The 23,272-nt window shown below is 46.4% G+C and overlaps 1 protein-coding gene across 1 annotated transcript in view; it reads left to right on the top strand.

Annotated features, from left to right (window-relative positions):
• Nucleotides 1-23,272, top strand: part of LOC147242084 (uncharacterized) — a 38,185-nt gene that overhangs the window by 14,094 nt on the left and 819 nt on the right. The window contains exon 3 of the mRNA XM_086191784.1: nt 22,487-22,621. Within this exon, the coding sequence (XP_086047910.1) occupies nt 22,487-22,621 (135 nt within the window). The remainder of the gene's footprint in view (nt 1-22,486; nt 22,622-23,272) is intronic.

Raw genomic sequence — 23,272 nt, 5'->3', positions numbered from 1 at the left:
TCAGCTGGTGACTGGTAGGATATCAGCAGGATATCAACTGGTAACTGGTAGGATATCAGTTGGTGACTGGTAGATATCAGCTGGTAACTGATAGGATATCAGCTGGTGACTGGTAGGATATCAGCTGGTAACTGATAGGATATCAGCTGGTGACTGGTAGGATATCAGCTGGTGACTGGTAGGATATCAGCTGGATATCAGCTGGTAACTGGTAGGATATAAGCTGGTGACTGGTAGGATATCAGCTGGATATCAGCTGGTAACTGGTAGGATATCAGCTGGTGACTGGTAGGATATCAGCTGGATATCAGCTGGTGACTGGTAGGATATCAGCTGGTGACTGTCAGGATATCAGCTGGTGACTGGTAGGATATCAGCTGGATATTAGCTGGTAACTGGTAGGATATCAGCTGGTGACTGGTAGGATATCAGCTGTATATCAGCTGGTGACTGGAAGGATATCAGCTGGTGATTGGTAAGATATCAGCTGGATATCAGCTGGTAACTGGTAGGATATTAGCTGGTAACTGATAGGATATCAGCTGGTGACTGGTAGGATATCAGCTGGATATCAGTTGGTGACTGGTAGATATCAGCTGGTAACTGATAGGATATCAGCTGGTGACTGGTAGGATATCAGCTGGTAACTGGTAGGATATCAGCTGGTGACTGGTAGGATATCAGTTGGTAACTGGTAGGATATCAGCTGGTGACTGGTAGGATATCAGCTGGTGACTGGTAGGATATCAGCTGCATATCAGCTGGTAACTGGTAGGATATCTGCTGGTAACTGGTAGGATATCAGCTGGTAACTGGTAGGATATCAACTGGTGATGGGTGGGAAATCAGCTGGTGACTGGTAGGATATTAGCTGGATATCAGCTGGTGACTGGTAGGATATCAGCTGGTGACTGGTAGGATATCAGCTGGTGACTGGTAGGATATCAGCTGGTGACTGGTAGGATATCAGCTGGTAACTGGTAGGATATCAACTGGTGATGGGTGGGATATCAGCTGGTGACTGGTAGATATCAGCTGGTGACTGGTAGATATCAGCTGGTGACTGGTAGGATATCAGCTGGTGACTGGTAGGATATAAGCTGGTGACTGGTAGGATATCAGCTGGATATCAGTTGGTGACTGGTAGATATCAGCTGGTAACTGATAGGATATCAGCTGGTGACTGGTAGGATATCAGCTGGTAACTGGTAGGATATCAGCTGGTGACTGGTAGGACATCAGTTGGTAACTGGTAGGATATCAGCTGGTAACTGGTAGGATATTAGCTGGTGACTGGTTGGATATCAGCTGGATATCAGTTGGTGACTGGTAGATATCAGCTGGTAACTGATAGGATATCAGCTGGTGACTGGTAGGATATCAGCTGGTAACTGGTAGGATATCAGCTGGTAACTTGTAGGATATCAACTGGTGATGGGTGGGATATCAGCTGGTGACTGGTAGATATCAGCTGGTGACTGGTAGATATTAGCTGGTGACTGGTAGGATATCAGCTGTTGACTGGTAGGATATCAGCAGGATATCAGCTGGTAACTGGTAAGATATCAGTTGGTGACTGGTAAGATATCAGCTGGTAACTGGTAGGATATCAGCTGTATATCAGCTGGTGACTGGTAGGATATCAGCTGGTAACTGGTAGGATATAAGCTGGTGACTGGTAGGGTATATGCTGGATATCAGCTGGTAGCTGGTAGGATATCAGCTGGTGACTGGTAGGATATCAGCTGGTGACTGGTAGGATATCCTCTGGTAACTGGTAGGATATCAGCTGGTAACTGGTAGGATATCTTCTGGTTACTGGTAGGATATCATCTGGTGACTGGTAGGATATCAGCTGGCGACTGGTAGGATATCAGCTGGATATCAGCTGGTAACTGGTAGGATATCTGCTGGTAACTGGTAGGATATCAGCTGGTAACTGGTAGGATATCAACTGGTGATGGGTGGGAAATCAGCTGGTGACTGGTAGGATATTAGCTGGATATCAGCTGGTGACTGGTAGGATATCAGCTGGTGACTGGTAGGATATCAGCTGGTAACTGGTAGGATATCAACTGGTGATGGGTGGGATATCAGCTGGTGACTGGTAGATATCAGCTGGTGACTGGTAGATATCAGCTGGTGACTGGTAGGATATCAGCTGGTGACTGGAAGGATATCAGCAGGATATCAGCTGGTAACTGGTAGGATATCAGTTGGTGACTGGTAGATATCAGCTGGTAACTGATAGGATATCAGCTGGTGACTGGTAGGATATCAGCTGGTAACTGATAGGATATCAGCTGGTGACTGGTAGGATATCAGCTGGTCACTGGTAGGATATCAGCTGGATATCAGCTGGTAACTGGTAGGATATAAGCTGGTGACTGGTAGGATATCAGCTGGATATCAGCTGGTAACTGGTAGGATATCAGCTGGTGACTGGTAGGATATCAGCTGGATATCAGCTGGTTACTGGTAGGATATCAGCTGGTGACTGGTAGGATATCAGCTGGTGACTGGTAGGATATCAGCTGGATATTAGCTGGTAACTGGTAGGATATCAGCTGGTGACTGGTAGGATATCAGCTGGATATCAGCTGGTGACTGGAAGGATATCAGCTGGTGATTGGTAAGATATCAGCTGGATATCAGCTGGTAACTGGTAGGATATTAGCTGGTAACTGATAGGATATCAGCTGGTGACTGGTAGGATATCAGCTGGATATCAGTTGGTGACTGGTAGATATCAGCTGGTAACTGATAGGATATCAGCTGGTGACTGGTAGGATATCAGCTGGTAACTGGTAGGATATCAGCTGGTGACTGGTAGGATATCAGTTGGTAACTGGTAGGATATCAGCTGGTGACTGGTAGGATATCAGCTGGTGACTGGTAGGATATCAGCTGGATATCAGCTGGTAACTGGTAGGATATCTGCTGGTAACTGGTAGGATATCAGCTGGTAACTGGTAGGATATCAACTGGTGATGGGTGGGAAATCAGCTGGTGACTGGTACGATATTAGCTGGATATCAGCTGGTGACTGGTAGGATATCAGCTGGTGACTGGTAGGATATCAGCTGGTAACTGGTAGGATATCAACTGGTGATGGGTGGGATATCAGCTGGTGACTGGTAGATATCAGCTGGTGACTGGTAGATATCAGCTGGTGACTGGTAGGATATCAGCTGGTGACTGGAAGGATATCAGCAGGATATCAGCTGGTAACTGGTAGGATATCAGTTGGTAACTGGTAGGATATCAGCTGGTGACTGGTAGGATATCAGCTGGCGACTGGTAGGATATCTGCTGGTAACTGGTAGGATATCAGCTGGTAACTGGTAGGATATCAACTGGTGATGGGTGGGAAATCAGCTGGTGACTGGTAGGATATTAGCTGGATATCAGCTGGTGACTGGAAGGATATAAGCTGGTGACTGGTAGGATATCAGCTGGTAACTGGTAGGATATCAACTGGTGATGGGTGGGATATCAGCTGGTGACTGGTAGAGATCAGCTGGTGACTGGTAGATATTAGCTGGTGACTGGTAGGATATCAGCTGTTGACTGGTAGGATATCAGCAGGATATCAGCTGGTAACTGGTAGGATATCAGTTGGTGACTGGTAGATATCAGCTGGTAACTGATAGGATATCAGCTGGTGACTGGTAGGATATCAGCTGGTAACTGATAGGATATCAGCTGGTGACTGGTAGGATATCAGCTGGTGACTGGTAGGATATCAGCTGGATATCAGCTGGTAACTGGTAGGATATAAGCTGGTGACTGGTAGGATATCAGCTGGATATCAGCTGGTAACTGGTAGGATATCAGCTGGTGACTGGTAGGATATCAGCTGGATATCAGCTGGTGACTGGTAGGATATCAGCTGGTGACTGGTAGGATATCAGCTGGTGACTGGTAGGATATCAGCTGGATATTAGCTGGTAACTGGTAGGATATCAGCTGGTGACTGGTAGGATATCAGCTGGATATCAGCTGGTGACTGGAAGGATATCAGCTGGTGATTGGTAAGATATCAGCTGGATATCAGCTGGTAACTGGTAGGATATTTGCTGGTAACTGATAGGATATCAGCTGGTGACTGGTAGGATATCAGCTGGATATCAGTTGGTGACTGGTAGATATCAGCTGGTAACTGATAGGATATCAGCTGGTGACTGGTAGGATATCAGCTGGTAACTGGTAGGATATCAGCTGGTGACTGGTAGGATATCAGTTGGTAACTGGTAGGATATCAGCTGGTGACTGGTAGGATATCAGCTGGTGACTGGTAGGATATCAGCTGGATATCAGCTGGTAACTGGTAGGATATCTGCTGGTAACTGGTAGGATATCAGCTGGTAACTGGTAGGATATCAACTGGTGATGGGTGGGAAATCAGCTGGTGACTGGTAGGATATTAGCTGGATATCAGCTGGTGACTGGTAGGATATCAGCTGGTGACTGGTAGGATATCAGCTGGTGACTGGTAGGATATCAGCTGGTGACTGGTAGGATATCAGCTTGTAACTGGTAGGATATCAACTGGTGATGGGTGGGATATCAGCTGGTGACTGGTAGATATCAGCTGGTGACTGGTAGATATCAGCTGGTGACTGGTAGGATATCAGCTGGTGACTGGTAGGATATCAGCTGGTGACTGGTAGGATATCAGCTGGATATCAGTTGGTGACTGGTAGATATCAGCTGGTAACTGATAGGATATCAGCTGGTGACTGGTAGGATATCAGCTGGTAACTGATAGGATATCAGCTGGTGACTGGTAGGATATCAGCTGGATATCAGCTGGTAACTGGTAGGATATCAGCTGGTGACTGGTAAGATATCAGCTGGTAACTGGTAGGATATCAGCTGTATATCAGCTGGTGACTGGTAGGATATCAGCTGGTAACTGGTAGGATATAAGCTGGTGACTGGTAGGGTATATGCTGGATATCAGCTGGTAGCTGGTAGGATATCAGCTGGTGACTGGTAGGATATCAGCTGGTGACTGGTAGGATATCCTCTGGTAACTGGTAGGATATCAGCTGGTAACTGGTAGGATATCTTCTGGTTACTGGTAGGATATCAGCTGGTGACTGGTAGGATATCAGCTGGCGACTGGTAGGATATCAGCTGGATATCAGCTGGTAACTGGTAGGATATCTGCTGGTAACTGGTAGGATATCAGCTGGTAACTGGTAGGATATCAACTGGTGATGGGTGGGAAATCAGCTGGTGACTGGTAGGATATTAGCTGGATATCAGCTGGTGACTGGTAGGATATCAGCTGGTGACTGGTAGGATATCATCTGGTAACTGGTAGGATATTAGCTGGTAACTGGTAGGATATCAGCTGGTGACTGGTAGGATATCAGCTGGATATCAGTTGGTGACTGGTAGATATCAGCTGGTAACTGATAGGATATCAGCTGGTGACTGGTAGGATATCAGCTGGTAACTGGTAGGATATCAGCTGGTGACTGATAGGATATCAGTTGGTAACTGGTAGGATATCAGCTGGTGACTGGTAGGATATCAGCTGGCGACTGGTAGGATATCAGCTGGATATCAGCTGGTAACTGGTAGGATATCTGCTGGAAACTGGTAGGATATCAGCTGGTAACTGGTAGGATATCAACTGGTGATGGGTGGGAAATCAGCTGGTGACTGGTACGATATTAGCTGGATATCAGCTGGTGACTGGTAGGATATCAGCTGGTGACTGGTAGGATATCAGCTGGTAACTGGTAGGATATCAACTGGTGATGGGTGGGATATCAGCTGGTGACTGGTAGATATCAGCTGGTGACTGGTAGATATCAGCTGGTGACTGGTAGGATATCAGCTGGTGACTGGTAGGATATCAGCAGGATATCAGCTGGTAACTGGTAGGATATCAGTTGGTGACTGGTAGATATCAGCTGGTAACTGATAGGATATCAGCTGGTGACTGGTAGGATATCAGCTGGTAACTGATAGGATATCAGCTGGTGACTGGTAGGATATCAGCTGGTGACTGGTAGGATATCAGCTGGATATCAGCTGGTAACTGGTAGGATATAAGCTGGTGACTGGTAGGATATCAGCTGGATATCAGCTGGTAACTGGTAGGATATCAGCTGGTGACTGGTAGGATATCAGCTGGATATCAGCTGGTGACTGGTAGGATATCAGCTGGTGACTGGTAGGATATCAGCTGGTGACTGGTAGGATATCAGCTGGATATTAGCTGGTAACTGGTAGGATATCAGCTGGTGACTGGTAGGATATCAGCTGTATATCAGCTGGTGACTGGAAGGATATCAGCTGGTGATTGGTAAGATATCAGCTGGATATCAGCTGGTAACTGGTAGGATATTAGCTGGTAACTGATAGGATATCAGCTGGTGACTGGTAGGATATCAGCTGGATATCAGTTGGTGACTGGTAGATATCAGCTGGTAACTGATAGGATATCAGCTGGTGACTGGTAGGATATCAGCTGGTAACTGGTAGGATATCAGCTGGTGACTGGTAGGATATCAGTTGGTAACTGGTAGGATATCAGCTGGTGACTGGTAGGATATCAGCTGGTGACTGGTAGGATATCAGCTGCATATCAGCTGGTAACTGGTAGGATATCTGCTGGTAACTGGTAGGATATCAGCTGGTAACTGGTAGGATATCAACTGGTGATGGGTGGGAAATCAGCTGGTGACTGGTAGGATATTAGCTGGATATCAGCTGGTGACTGGTAGGATATCAGCTGGTGACTGGTAGGATATCAGCTGGTGACTGGTAGGATATCAGCTGGTGACTGGTAGGATATCAGCTGGTGACTGGTAGGATATCAGCTGGTAACTGGTAGGATATCAACTGGTGATGGGTGGGATATCAGCTGGTGACTGGTAGATATCAGCTGGTGACTGGTAGATATCAGCTGGTGACTGGTAGGATATCAGCTGGTGACTGGTAGGATATCAGCTGGTGACTGGTAGGATATCAGCTGGTGATTGGTAGGATATCAGCTGGTAACTGGTAGGATATCAGCTGGTGACTGGTAGGATATCAGCTGGATATCAGCTGGTGACTGGTAGGATATCAGCTGGTGACTGGTAGGATATCAGCTGGTGACTGGTAGGATATCAGCTGGATATTAGCTGGTAACTGGTAGGATATCAGCTGGTGACTGGTAGGATATCAGCTGTATATCAGCTGGTGACTGGAAGGATATCAGCTGGTGATTGGTAAGATATCAGCTGGATATCAGCTGGTAACTGGTAGGATATTAGCTGGTAACTGATAGGATATCAGCTGGTGACTGGTAGGATATCAGCTGGATATCAGTTGGTGACTGGTAGATATCAGCTGGTAACTGATAGGATATCAGCTGGTGACTGGTAGGATATCAGCTGGTAACTGGTAGGATATCAGCTGGTGACTGGTAGGATATCAGTTGGTAACTGGTAGGATATCAGCTGGTGACTGGTAGGATATCAGCTGGTGACTGGTAGGATATCAGCTGCATATCAGCTGGTAACTGGTAGGATATCTGCTGGTAACTGGTAGGATATCAGCTGGTAACTGGTAGGATATCAACTGGTGATGGGTGGGAAATCAGCTGGTGACTGGTAGGATATTAGCTGGATATCAGCTGGTGACTGGTAGGATATCAGCTGGTGACTGGTAGGATATCAGCTGGTGACTGGTAGGATATCAGCTGGTGACTGGTAGGATATCAGCTGGTGACTGGTAGGATATCAGCTGGTAACTGGTAGGATATCAACTGGTGATGGGTGGGATATCAGCTGGTGACTGGTAGATATCAGCTGGTGACTGGTAGATATCAGCTGGTGACTGGTAGGATATCAGCTGGTGACTGGTAGGATATCAGCTGGTGACTGGTAGGATATCAGCTGGATATCAGTTGGTGACTGGTAGATATCAGCTGGTAACTGATAGGATATCAGCTGGTGATTGGTAGGATATCAGCTGGTAACTGGTAGGATATCAGCTGGTGACTGGTAGGACATCAGTTGGTAACTGGTAGGATATCAGCTGGTAACTGGTAGGATATTAGCTGGTGACTGGTTGGATATCAGCTGGATATCAGTTGGTGACTGGTAGATATCAGCTGGTAACTGATAGGATATCAGCTGGTGACTGGTAGGATATCAGCTGGTAACTGGTAGGATATCAGCTGGTAACTTGTAGGATATCAACTGGTGATGGGTGGGATATCAGCTGGTGACTGGTAGATATCAGCTGGTGACTGGTAGATATTAGCTGGTGACTGGTAGGATATCAGCTGTTGACTGGTAGGATATCAGCAGGATATCAGCTGGTAACTGGTAGGATATCAGTTGGTGACTGGTAGATATCAGCTGGTAACTGATAGGATATCAGCTGGTGACTGGTAGGATATCAGCTGGTAACTGATAGGATATCAGCTGATGACTGGTAGGATATCAGCTGGATATCAGCTGGTAACTGGTAGGATATCAGCTGGTGACTGGTAAGATATCAGCTGGTAACTGGTAGGATATCAGCTGTATATCAGCTGGTGACTGGTAGGATATCAGCTGGTAACTGGTAGGATATAAGCTGGTGACTGGTAGGGTATATGCTGGATATCAGCTGGTAGCTGGTAGGATATCAGCTGGTGACTGGTAGGATATCAGCTGGTGACTGGTAGGATATCCTCTGGTAACTGGTAGGATATCAGCTGGTAACTGGTAGGATATCTTCTGGTTACTGGTAGGATATCAGCTGGTGACTGGTAGGATATCAGCTGGCGACTGGTAGGATATCAGCTGGATATCAGCTGGTAACTGGTAGGATATCTGCTGGTAACTGGTAGGATATCAGCTGGTAACTGGTAGGATATCAACTGGTGATGGGTGGGAAATCAGCTGGTGACTGGTAGGATATTAGCTGGATATCAGCTGGTGACTGGTAGGATATCAGCTGGTGACTGGTAGGATATCAGCTGGTAACTGGTAGGATATCAACTGGTGATGGGTGGGATATCAGCTGGTGACTGGTAGATATCAGCTGGTGACTGGTAGATATCAGCTGGTGACTGGTAGGATATCAGCTGGTGACTGGAAGGATATCAGCAGGATATCAGCTGGTAACTGGTAGGATATCAGTTGGTGACTGGTAGATATCAGCTGGTAACTGATAGGATATCAGCTGGTGACTGGTAGGATATCAGCTGGTAACTGATAGGATATCAGCTGGTGACTGGTAGGATATCAGCTGGTGACTGGTAGGATATCAGCTGGATATCAGCTGGTAACTGGTAGGATATCAGCTGGTGACTGGTAGGATATCAGCTGGATATCAGCTGGTTACTGGTAGGATATCAGCTGGTGACTGGTAGGATATCAGCTGGTGACTGGTAGGATATCAGCTGGATTTTAGCTGGTAACTGGTAGGATATCAGCTGGTGACTGGTAGGATATCAGCTGGATATCAGCTGGTGACTGGAAGGATATCAGCTGGTGATTGGTAAGATATCAGCTGGATATCAGCTGGTAACTGGTAGGATATTAGCTGGTAACTGATAGGATATCAGCTGGTGACTGGTAGGATATCAGCTGGATATCAGTTGGTGACTGGTAGATATCAGCTGGTAACTGATAGGATATCAGCTGGTGACTGGTAGGATATCAGCTGGTAACTGGTAGGATATCAGCTGGTGACTGGTAGGATATCAGTTGGTAACTGGTAGGATATCAGCTGGTGACTGGTAGGATATCAGCTGGTGACTGGTAGGATATCAGCTGGTGACTGGTAGGATATCAGCTGTTGACTGGTAGGATATCAGCAGGATATCAGCTGGTAACTGGTAGGATATCAGTTGGTGACTGGTAGATATCAGCTGGTAACTGATAGGATATCAGCTGGTGACTGGTAGGATATCAGCTGGTAACTGATAGGATATCAGCTGATGACTGGTAGGATATCAGCTGGATATCAGCTGGTAACTGGTAGGATATCAGCTGGTGACTGGTAAGATATCAGCTGGTAACTGGTAGGATATCAGCTGTATATCAGCTGGTGACTGGTAGGATATCAGCTGGTAACTGGTAGGATATAAGCTGGTGACTGGTAGGGTATATGCTGGATATCAGCTGGTAGCTGGTAGGATATCAGCTGGTGACTGGTAGGATATCAGCTGGTGACTGGTAGGATATCCTCTGGTAACTGGTAGGATATCAGCTGGTAACTGGTAGGATATCTTCTGGTTACTGGTAGGATATCAGCTGGTGACTGGTAGGATATCAGCTGGCGACTGGTAGGATATCAGCTGGATATCAGCTGGTAACTGGTAGGATATCTGCTGGTAACTGGTAGGATATCAGCTGGTAACTGGTAGGATATCAACTGGTGATGGGTGGGAAATCAGCTGGTGACTGGTAGGATATTAGCTGGATATCAGCTGGTAACTGGTAGGATATCAGCTGGTGACTGGTAGGATATCAGCTGGTAACTGGTAGGATATCAACTGGTGATGGGTGGGATATCAGCTGGTGACTGGTAGATATCAGCTGGTGACTGGTAGATATCAGCTGGTGACTGGTAGGATATCAGCTGGTGACTGGAAGGATATCAGCAGGATATCAGCTGGTAACTGGTAGGATATCAGTTGGTGACTGGTAGATATCAGCTGGTAACTGATAGGATATCAGCTGGTGACTGGTAGGATATCAGCTGGTAACTGATAGGATATCAGCTGGTGACTGGTAGGATATCAGCTGGTCACTGGTAGGATATCAGCTGGATATCAGCTGGTAACTGGTAGGATATAAGCTGGTGACTGGTAGGATATCAGCTGGATATCAGCTGGTAACTGGTAGGATATCAGCTGGTGACTGGTAGGATATCAGCTGGATATCAGCTGGTTACTGGTAGGATATCAGCTGGTGACTGGTAGGATATCAGCTGGTGACTGGTAGGATATCAGCTGGATATTAGCTGGTAACTGGTAGGATATCAGCTGGTGACTGGTAGGATATCAGCTGGATATCAGCTGGTGACTGGAAGGATATCAGCTGGTGATTGGTAAGATATCAGCTGGATATCAGCTGGTAACTGGTAGGATATTAGCTGGTAACTGATAGGATATCAGCTGGTGACTGGTAGGATATCAGCTGGATATCAGTTGGTGACTGGTAGATATCAGCTGGTAACTGATAGGATATCAGCTGGTGACTGGTAGGATATCAGCTGGTAACTGGTAGGATATCAGCTGGTGACTGGTAGGATATCAGTTGGTAACTGGTAGGATATCAGCTGGTGACTGGTAGGATATCAGCTGGTGACTGGTAGGATATCAGCTGGATATCAGCTGGTAACTGGTAGGATATCTGCTGGTAACTGGTAGGATATCAGCTGGTAACTGGTAGGATATCAACTGGTGATGGGTGGGAAATCAGCTGGTGACTGGTAGGATATTAGCTGGATATCAGCTGGTGACTGGTAGGATATCAGCTGGTGACTGGTAGGATATCAGCTGGTGACTGGTAGGATATCAGCTGGTGACTGGTAGGATATCAGCTGGTGACTGGTAGGATATCAGCTGGTGACTGGTAGGATATCAGCTTGTAACTGGTAGGATATCAACTGGTGATGGGTGGGATATCAGCTGGTGACTGGTAGATATCAGCTGGTGACTGGTAGATATCAGCTGGTGACTGGTAGGATATCAGCTGGTGACTGGTAGGATATCAGCTGGTGACTGGTAGGATATCAGCTGGATATCAGTTGGTGACTGGTAGATATCAGCTGGTAACTGATAGGATATCAGCTGGTGACTGGTAGGATATCAGCTGGTAACTGATAGGATATCAGCTGGTGACTGGTAGGATATCAGCTGGATATCAGCTGGTAACTGGTAGGATATCAGCTGGTGACTGGTAAGATATCAGCTGGTAACTGGTAGGATATCAGCTGTATATCAGCTGGTGACTGGTAGGATATCAGCTGGTAACTGGTAGGATATAAGCTGGTGACTGGTAGGGTATATGCTGGATATCAGCTGGTAGCTGGTAGGATATCAGCTGGTGACTGGTAGGATATCAGCTGGTGACTGGTAGGATATCCTCTGGTAACTGGTAGGATATCAGCTGGTAACTGGTAGGATATCTTCTGGTTACTGGTAGGATATCAGCTGGTGACTGGTAGGATATCAGCTGGTGACTGGTAGGATATCAGCTGGATATAAGCTGGTAACTGGTAGGATATCTGCTGGTAACTGGTAGGATATCAGCTGGCAACTGGTAGGATATCAACTGGTGATGGGTGGGAAATCAGCTGGTGACTGGTAGGATATTAGCTGGATATCACCTGGTGACTGGTAGGATATCAGCTGGTGACTGGTAGGATATCATCTGGTAACTGGTAGGATATTAGCTGGTAACTGGTAGGATATCAGCTGGTGACTGGTAGGATATCAGCTGGATATCAGTTGGTGACTGGTAGATATCAGCTGGTAACTGATAGGATATCAGCTGGTGACTGGTAGGATATCAGCTGGTAACTGGTAGGATATCAGCTGGTGACTGATAGGATATCAGTTGGTAACTAGTAGGATATCAGCTGGTGACTGGTAGGATATCAGCTGGCGACTGGTAGGATATCAGCTGGATATCAGCTGGTAACTGGTAGGATATCTGCTGGAAACTGGTAGGATATCAGCTGGTAACTGGTAGGATATCAACTGGTGATGGGTGGGAAATCAGCTGGTGACTGGTACGATATTAGCTGGATATCAGCTGGTGACTGGTAGGATATCAGCTGGTGACTGGTAGGATATCAGCTGGTAACTGGTAGGATATCAACTGGTGATGGGTGGGATATCAGCTGGTGACTGGTAGATATCAGCTGGTGACTGGTAGATATCAGCTGGTGACTGGTAGGATATCAGCTGGTGACTGGTAGGATATCAGCAGGATATCAGCTGGTAACTGGTAGGATATCAGCTGGTGACTGGTAGATATCAGCTGGTAACTGATAGGATATCAGCTGGTGACTGGTAGGATATCAGCTGGTAACTGATAGGATATCAGCTGGTGACTGGTAGGATATCAGCTGGTGACTGGTAGGATATCAGATGGATATCAGCTGGTAACTGGTAGGATATAAGCTGGTGACTGGTAGGATATCAGCTGGATATCAGCTGGTAACTGGTAGGATATCAGCTGGTGACTGGTAGGATATCAGCTGGATATCAGCTGGTGACTGGTAGGATATCAGCTGGTGACTGGTAGGATATCAGCTGGTGACTGGTAGGATATCAGCTGGATATTAGCTGGTAACTGGTAGGATATCAGCTGGTGACTGGTAGGATATCAGCTGGATATCAGCTGGTGACTGGAAGGATATCAGCTGGTGATTGGTAAGATATCAGCTGGATATCAGCTGGTAACTGGTAGGATATTAGCTGGTAACTGATAGGATATCAGCTGGTGACTGGTAGGATATCAGCTGGATATCAGTTGGTGACTGGTAGATATCAGCTGGTAACTGATAGGATATCAGCTGGTGACAAGTAGGATATCAGCTGGTAACTGGTAGGATATCAGCTGGTGACTGGTAGGATATCAGTTGGTAACTGGTAGGATATCAGCTGGTGACTGGTAGGATATCAGCTGGTAACTGGTAGGATATCAACTGGTGATGGGTGGGAACTCAGCTGGTGACTGGTAGGATATTAGCTGGATATCAGCTGGTGACTGGTAGGATATCAGCTGGTGACTGGTAGGATATCAGCTGGTGACTGGTAGGATATCAGCTGGTGACTGGTAGGATATCAGCTGGTAACTGGTAGGATATCAACTGGTGATGGGTGGGATATCAGCTGGTGACTGGTAGATATCAGCTGGTGACTGGTAGATATCAGCTGGTGACTGGTAGGATATCAGCTGGTGACTGGTAGGATATCAGCTGGTGACTAGTAGGATATCAGCTGGATATCAGTTGGTGACTGGTAGATATCAGCTGGTAACTGATAGGATATCAGCTGGTGACTGGTAGGATATCAGCTGGTAACTGGTAGGATATCAGCTGGTGACTGGTAGGACATCAGTTGGTAACTGGTAGGATATCAGCTGGTAACTGGTAGGATATTAGCTGGTGACTGGTTGGATATCAGCTGGATATCAGTTGGTGACTGGTAGATATCAGCTGGTAACTGATAGGATATCAGCTGGTGACTGGTAGGATATCAGCTGGTAACTGGTAGGATATCAGCTGGTGACTGGTAGGATATCAGTTGGTAACTGGTAGGATATCAGCTGGTGACTGGTAGGATATCAGCTGGCGACTGATAGGATATCAGCTGGATATCAGCTGGTAACTGGTAGGATATCTGCTGGTAACTGGGAGGATATCAGCTGGTAACTGGTAGGATATCAACTGGTGATGGGTGGGAAATCAGCTGGTGACTGGTAGGATATTAGCTGGATATCAGCTGGTGACTGGTAGGATATCAGCTGGTGACTGGTAGGATATCAGCTGGTAACTGGTAGGAAATCAACTGGTGATGGGTGGGATATCAGCTGGTGATTGGTAGGATATCAGCAGGATATCAGCTGGTAACTGGTAGGATATCAGTTGGTGACTGGTAGATATCAGCTGGTAACTGATTGGATATCAGCTGGTGACTGGTAGGATATCAGCTGGTAACTGATAGGATATCAGCTGGTGACTGGTAGGATATCAGCTGGATATCAGCTGGTAACTGGTAGGATATCAGCTGGTAATTGGTAGGATATCAGCTTATAACTGGTAGGATATCAGCTTGTAACTGATAGGATATCAGCTGGTTACTGGTAGGATATCAGGTGGTAACTTGTAGGATATCAGCTGGTAACTGGTAGGATATCAGCTGGTGACTGGTGGGATATCACCTGGTAACTGGTAGGATATCAGCTGGTAACTGGTAGATATCAGCTGGTAACTGATAGGATATCAGCTGGTGACTGGTAGGATATCAGCTGGATATCAGCTGGTGACTGGTAGGATATCAGCTGGTGACTGGTAGGCTATCAGCTGGTAATTGGTAGGATATCAGCTTATAACTGGTAGGATATTAGCTTGTAACTGATAGGATATCAGCTGGTTACTGATAGGATATCAGCTTGTGACTGGTAGGATATCAGGTGGTAACTGGTAGGATATCAGCTGGTAACTGGTAGGATATCAGCTGGTGACTTGTGGGATATCAGCTGGTGACTTGTGGGATATCAGCTGGATATCAGCTGGTAACTGGTAGGATATCAGCTGGTAACTGGTAGGATATCAGCTGGTAACTGGTAGGATATCAGCTGGTGACTTGTGGGATATCAGCTGGTGACTGGTGTGATATCAGCTGGATATCAGCTGGTGACTGGTAAGATATCAGCAGGATATCAGCTTGTAACTGGTAGGATATCAGCTGGTGACTGGTAGGATATTAGCTGGTGACTGGTAGGATATCAGCTGGTAACTGGTAGGATATCAGCTGGTGACTGTTAGGATATCAGCTGGCGACTGGAAGGATATCAGCTGGCGACTGGTAGGATATCAGCTGGTAACTGGTAGGATATCAACTGGTGATGGGTGGGATATCAGCTGGTGACTGGGAGGATATTAGCTGGATATCAGCTGGTGACTGGTAGGATATCAGCTGGTGACTGGTAGGATATCAGCTGGCGACTGGTAGTATATCAGCTGGATATCAGCTTGTAACTGGTAGGATATCTTCTGGTAACTGGTGGGATATCAGCTGGTAACTGGTAGGATATCTTCTGGTAACTGGTTGGATATCAGCTGGTAACAGGTAGGATAACAACTGGTGATGGGTGGGATATCAGCTGGTGATTGGTAGGATATCAGCTGGTAACTGGTAGGATATCAACTGGTGATGGGTGAGATATCAGCTGGTGACTGGTAGGATATCAGCTGGTGACTGGTGGGATATCAGCTGGATATCAGCTGGTAACTGGTAGGATATCAGCTTGTAACTGGTAGATATCAGCTTGTAACTGATAGGATATCAGCTGGTGACTGGTAGGATATCAGCTGGTGACTGGTGGGATATCAGCTGGATATCAGCTGGTAACTGGTAGGATATCAGCTTGTAACTTGTAGATTTCAGCTGGTAACTGATAGGATATCAGCTGGTGACTGGTAGGATATCAGCTGGTAACTGGTGGGATATCAGCTGGTGACTGGTAGGATATCAGCTGGTAATTGGTAGGATATCAGCTTATAACTGGTAGGATATCAGCTTGTAACTGATAGGATATCAGCTGGTTACTGATAGGATATCAGCTTGTGACTGGTAGGATATCAGGTGGTAACTTGTAGGATATCAGCTGGTAACTGGTAGGATATCAGCTGGTGACTGGTGGGATATCAGCTGGTAACTGGTAGGATTTCAGCTGGTAACTGGTAGATATCAGCTGGTAACTGATAGGATATCAGCTGGTGACCGGTAGGATATCAGCTGGATATCAGCTGGTGACTGGTAGGATATCAGCTGGTGACTGGTAGGCTATCAGCTGGTAATTGGTAGGATATCAGCTTATAACTGGTAGGATATTAGCTTGTAACTGATAGGATATCAGCTGGTTACTGATAGGATATCAGCTTGTGACTGGTAGGATATCAGGTGGTAACTGGTAGGATATCAGCTGGTAACTGGTAGGATATCAGCTGGTGACTTGTGGGATATCAGCTGGTGACTTGTGGGATATCAGCTGGATATCAGCTGGTAACTGGTAGGATATCAGCTGGTGACTGTTAGGATATCAGCTGGCGACTGGAAGGATATCAGCTGGCAACTGGTAGGATATCAGCTGGTAACTGGTAGGATATCAACTGGTGATGGGTGGGATATCAGCTGGTGACTGGGAGGATATTAGCTGGATATCAGCTGGTGACTGGTAGGATATCAGCTGGTGACTGGTAGGATATCAGCTGGCGACTGGTAGTATATCAGCTGGATATCAGCTTGTAACTGGTAGGATATCTTCTGGTAACTGGTGGGATATCAGCTGGTAACTGGTAGGATATCTTCTGGTAACTGGTTGGATATCAGCTGGTAACTGGTAGGATAACAACTGGTGATGGGTGGGATATCAGCTGGTGATTGGTAGGATATCAGCTGGTAACTGGTAGGATATCAACTGGTGATGGGTGAGATATCAGCTGGTGACTGGTAGGATATCAGCTGGTGACTGGTGGGATATCAGCTGGATATCAGCTGGTAACTGGTAGGATATCACCTTGTAACTGGTAGATATCAGCTTGTAACTGATAGGATATCAGCTGGTGACTGGTAGGATATCAGCTGGTGACTGGTGGGATATCAGCTGGATATCAGCTGGTAACTGGTAGGATATCAGCTTGTAACTATTAGATTTCAGCTGGTAACTGATAGGATATCAGCTGGTGACTGGTAGGATATCAGCTGGTAACTGGTGGGATATCAGCTGGTGACTGGTAGGATATCAGCTGGTAATTGGTAGGATATCAGCTTATAACTGGTAGGATATCAGCTTGTAACTGATAGGATATCAGCTGGTTACTGATAGGATATCAGCTTGTGACTGGTAGGATATCAGGTGGTAACTTGTACGACATCAGCTGGTAACTGGTAGGATATCAGCTGGCGACTGGAAGGATATCAGCTGGCGACTGGTAGGATATCAGCTGGTAACTGGTAGGATATCAACTGGTGATGGGTGGGATATCAGCTGGTGACTGGTAGGATATTAGCTGGATATCAGCTGGGGACTGGTAGGATATCAGCTGGTGACTGGTAGGATATCAGCTGGCGACTGGTAGGATATCAGCTGGATATCAGCTTGTAACTGGTAGGATATCTTCTGGTAACTGGTGGGATATCAGCTGGTAACTGGGAGGATATCTTCTGGTAACTGGTTGGATATCAGCTGGTAACTGGTAGGATAACAACTGGTGATGGGTGGGATATGAGCTGGTGATTGGTAGGATATCAGCTGGTAACTGGTAGGATATCAACTGGTGATGGGTGAGATATCAGCTGGTGACTGGTAGGATATCAGCTGGTGACTGGTGGGATATCAGCTGGATATCAGCTGGTAACTGGTAGGATATCAGCTTGTAACTGGTAGATATCAGCTTGTAACTGATAGGATATCAGCTGGTGACTGGTAGGATATCAGCTGGTGACTGGTGGGATATCAGCTGGATATCAGCTGGTAACTGGTAGGATATCAGCTTGTAACTGGTAGATATCAGCTTGTAACTGATAGGATATCAGCTGGTGACTGGTAGGATATCAGCTGGTAACTGGTGGGATATCAGCTGGTGACTGGTAGGATATCAGCTGGTAATTGGTAGGATATCAGCTTATAACTGGTAGGATATCAGCTTGTCACTGATAGGATATCAGCTGGTTACTGATAGGATATCAGCTTGTGATTGGTAGGATATCAGGTGGTAACTTGTACGACATCAGCTGGTAACTGGTAGGATATCAGCTGGCGACTGGTGGGATATCAGCTGGTGACTGGTAGATATCAGCTGGTGACTGGTGGGATATCAGCTGGTAACTGGTAGGATATCAGCTGGTAACTGGTAGATATCAGCTGGTGACTGGTAGGATATCAGCTGGATATCAGCTGGTAACTGGTAGGATATCAGTTGGTGACTGGTAGATATCAGCTGGTCACTGGTAGGATATCAGCTGGTGACTGGTAGGCTATCAGCTGGTAATTGGTAGGATATCAGCTTATAACTGGTAGGATATCAGCTTGTAACTGATAGGATATCAGCTGGTTACTGATAGGATATCAGCTTGTGACTGGTAGGATATCAGGTGGTAACTGGTAGGATATCAGCTGGTAACTGGTAGGATATCAGCTGGTGACTTGTGGGATATCAGCTGGTGACTTGTGGGATATCAGCTGGATATCAGCTGGTAACTGGTAGGATATCAGCTTGTAACTGGTAGGATATCAGCTGGTAACTGGTAGGATATCAGCTGGTGACTTGTGGGATATCAGCTGGTGACTGGTATGATATCAGCTGGATATCAGCTGGTGACTGGAAGGATATCAGCTGGTGACTGGTAAGATATCAGCAGGATATCAGCTGGTAACTGGTAGGATATCAGCTGGTGACTGGTAGGATATCAGCTGGTGACTGGTAGGATATCAGCTGGTAACTGGTAGGATATCAGCTGGTGACTGGTAGGATATCAGCTTGCGACTGGAAGGATATCAGCTTGCGACTGGTAGGATATCAGCTGGTAACTGGTAGGATATCAACTGGTGATGGGTGGGATATCAGCTGGTGACTGGTAGGATATTAGCTGGATATCAGCTGGTGACTGGTAGGATATCAGCTGGTGACTGGTAGGATATAAGCTGGCGACTGGTAGGATATCAGCTGCATATCAGCTTGTAACTGGTAGGATATCTTCTGGTAACTGGTGGGATATCAGCTGGTAACAGGTAGGATATCTTCTGGTAACTGGTTGGATATCAGCTGGTAACTGGTAGGATAACAACTGGTGATGGGTGGGATATCAGCTGGTGATTGGTAGGATATCAGCTGGTAACTGGTAGGATATCAACTGTTTATGGGTGAGATATCAGCTGGTGACTGGTAGGATATCAGCTGGTGACTGGTGGGATATCAGCTGGATATCAGCTGGTAACTGGTAGGATATTAGCTTGTAACTGGTAGATATCAGCTTGTAACTGATAGGATATCAGCTGGTGACTGGTAGGATATCAGCTGGTAACTGGTGGGATATCAGCTGGTGAGTGGTAGGATATCAGCTGGTAATTGGTAGGATATCAGCTCATAACTGGTAGGATATCAGCTTGTAACTGATAGGATATCAGCTGGTTACTGATAGGATATTAGCTTGTGACTGGTAGGATATCAGGTGGTAACTGGTAGGATATCAGCTGGTAACTGGTAGGATATCAGCTGGTGACTGGTGGGATATCAGCTGGTAACTGGTAGATATCAGCTTGTAACTGATAGGATATCAGCTGGTGACTGGTAGGATATCAGCTGGATATCGGCTGGTAACTGGTAGGATATCAGCTGGTGACTGGTAGATATCAGCTGGTGACTGGTAGGATATCAGCTGGTGACTGGTAGGATATCAGCTGGTAATTGGTAGGATATCAGCTTATAACTGGTAGGATATCAGCTTGTAACTGATAGGATATCAGCTGGTTACTGATAGGATATCAGCTTGTGACTGGTAGGATATCAGGTGGTAACTGGTAGGATATCAGCTGGTAACTGGTAGGATATCAGCTGGTGACTTGTGGGATATCAGCTGGTGACTTGTGGGATATCAGCTGGATATCAGCTGGTAACTGATAGGATATCAGCTGGTGACTGGTAGGATATCAGCTTATAACTGGTAGGATATCAGCATGTAACTGATAGGATATCAGCTGGTTACTGATAGGATATCAGCTTGTGACTGGTAGGATATCAGCTGGTAACTGGTAGGTATCAGCTGGTAACTGGTAGGATATCAGCTTGTAACTGATTGGATATCAGCTGTTGACTGGTAGATATCAGCTGGTAACTGATAGGATATCAGCTGGTCACTGGTAGGATATCAGCTGGTAACTGGTAGGATATCAGCTGGTGACTTGTGGGATATCAGCTGGTGACTTGTGGGATATCAGCTGGATATCAGCTGGTAACTGGTAGGATATCAGCTGGTAACTGGTAGGATATCAGCTGGTAACTGGTAGGATATCAGCTGGTGACTTGTGGGATATCAGCTGGTGACTTGTGGGATATCAGCTGGATATCAGCTGGTAACTGATAGGATATCAGCTTGTGACTGGTAGGATATCAGTTGGTGACTGGTAGGATATCAGCTGATAATTGGTAGGATATCAGCTTATAACTGGTAGGATATCAGCTGGTAACTGATAGGATATCAGGTGGTAACTGATAGGATATCAGCTGGTGACTGGTAGGATATCAGGTGGTAACTGGTAGGATATCAGCTGGTAACTGGTAGGTATCAGCTGGTAACTGGTAGGATATCAGCGTGTAACTGATTGGATATCAGCTGTTGACTGGTAGATATCAGCTGGTAACTGATAGGATATCAGCTGGTCACTAGTAGGATATCAGCTGGTAACTGGTAGGATATCAGCTGGTAACTGGTAGGATATCAGCTGGTGACTGGTAGGATATCAGCTGGTGACTTGTGGGATATCAGCTGGTGACTTGTGGGATATCAGCTGGATATCAGCTGGTAACTGATAGGATATCAGCTGGTGACTGGTAGCATATCAGCTGGTAACTGGTAGATATCAGTTGGTGACTGGTAGGATATCAGCTGATAATTGGTAGGATATCAGCTGGTAACTGGTAGGATATCAGCTGTTAACTGGTAGGATATCAGGTTGTAACTGATAGGATATCAGCTGGTGACTGGTAGGATATCAGCTGTCACTGATAGGATATCAGCTGGTAACTGATAGGATATCAGCTAGTGACTGGTAGGATATCAGCTGGTGACTGGTAGATATCAGCTGGTAACTGATAGGATATCAGCTGGTGACTGGTAGGATATCAGCTGGTAACTGATAGGATATCAGCTTGTAACTGATAGGATATCAGCTGGTAACTGATAGGATATCAGCTGGTGTCTGGTAGGATATCAGCTGGTAACTTACAGGTTATCAGCTGGTAACTGGTAGGATATCAGCTGGTAACTGATAGGATATCAGCTGGTGACTGGTAGATATCAGCTGGTAACTGATAGGATATCAGCTGTTGACTGGTAGGATATCAGCTGGTAACTGATAGGTTATCAGCTGGTAACTGGTAGGATATCAGCTGGTAACTGATAGGATATCAGCTGGTGACTGGTAGATATCAGCTGGTAACTGATAGGATATCAGCTGGTGACTGGTAGATATCAGCTGGTAACTGATAGGATATCAGCTGTTGACTGGTAGGATATCAGCTGGTAACTGATAGGATATCAGCTGGTAACTGGTAGGATATCAGCTGGTGACTGGTAGGATATCAGCTGGTAATTGGAAGGATATCAGCTGGTAACTGGTAGGATATCAGCTGGTAACTGGTAGGACATCAGCTGGTAACTGGTAGGACATCAGCTGGTGACTGGTAGGATATCAGCTGGTAACTGGTAGGACATCAGCTGGTGACTGGTAGGACATCAGCTGGTAACTGGAAGGACATCAGCTGGTAACTGGTAGGATATCAGCTGGGTTCCTCCGGTTACTGGGTTTTTAATTGCAAAGAAAATAAAACAATAATAAGCAATAAAATTACTCCGTTCGTTATGTCACTGCTGATTGCTGCAGGCAGCCCGAGCTGATGGTCCCAGGTCTGGCGGCGTCCTGCACTGGTCACCTTTGATGCAGTGACGCTAACTCCTCCAGCAGCGGAACATAGCGATACCATCAACCATCAGTCAAGGTGTCGTGTGTTCATGCAGATGCTCCACCAAGTGGGCGTGAAGGACGGGGATCCGTGCCAGCCCACCTACGTTTACCCTGAGGAGGTGAAGATGCTGATGCGCTCTGTCTTCCCTCAGAACATCTGCGACTACCCGGACCCCTGTCACACACAGGTGAGTGTGTCCCCTCACTGGCACCTCTTCCTTGAAGGCCCTGGTCACATCAGGAAGTCCAGTGGAACGCAAGGTTAGCAGGGCAGGGATAAGGTGATTTTGTAGACCGAAAGAAGAAATCATGTCAAGGATGAAGTGTTTCTGTAGTCCAACGGGAAGATACAAAGTCATGCATGATGATTATTGTTGTGTTATGTGTGTGTAGTGTGTTTCCCCAACTTTGTGTTACTCTAGCGCAGCGGCGCGGCTCAGCTGGAAGCCTCAGCGGTCAGTGCCTCCATGTGTTCCTGTTGTTGATCTGTTTGACACCTCTGCTACACAACTGTCACACACCAAGGGGTAGCCCTCTGTCACACACACACACACACACACATACACACACACATACACACACACATACACACACACACACACACACACACACACACGTTTTAGGCCCAATACCGTCAATATTACTAATGTCCACCTCAGGCCAGTGTGGCAGTGAGGGAGGGGGGTCCCTGTCAAGTCCGGAGCTAACGCCCCCCCCGGGAAGCCATGTATGAAGCACACATGCGTGATGTGAATGACTGAAAATGTGACAAGACAGATCAAATTTGGTTCATGTATTTTCATTGGAAAGTACTGTTTGTTGTGGTAGTTTTATTGTTT

This window comes from Aulostomus chinensis, chromosome 21 (assembly GCF_037954235.1).
Source record: "Aulostomus chinensis isolate RoL2024-O1b breed Wild chromosome 21, RoL_Achi_v1.0, whole genome shotgun sequence".
Lineage (NCBI taxonomy): Eukaryota > Metazoa > Chordata > Actinopteri > Syngnathiformes > Aulostomidae > Aulostomus > Aulostomus chinensis.
The sequence above is the reverse complement of the archived record's forward strand: the minus strand, read 5'-3'. Positions and strand labels throughout refer to the sequence as shown.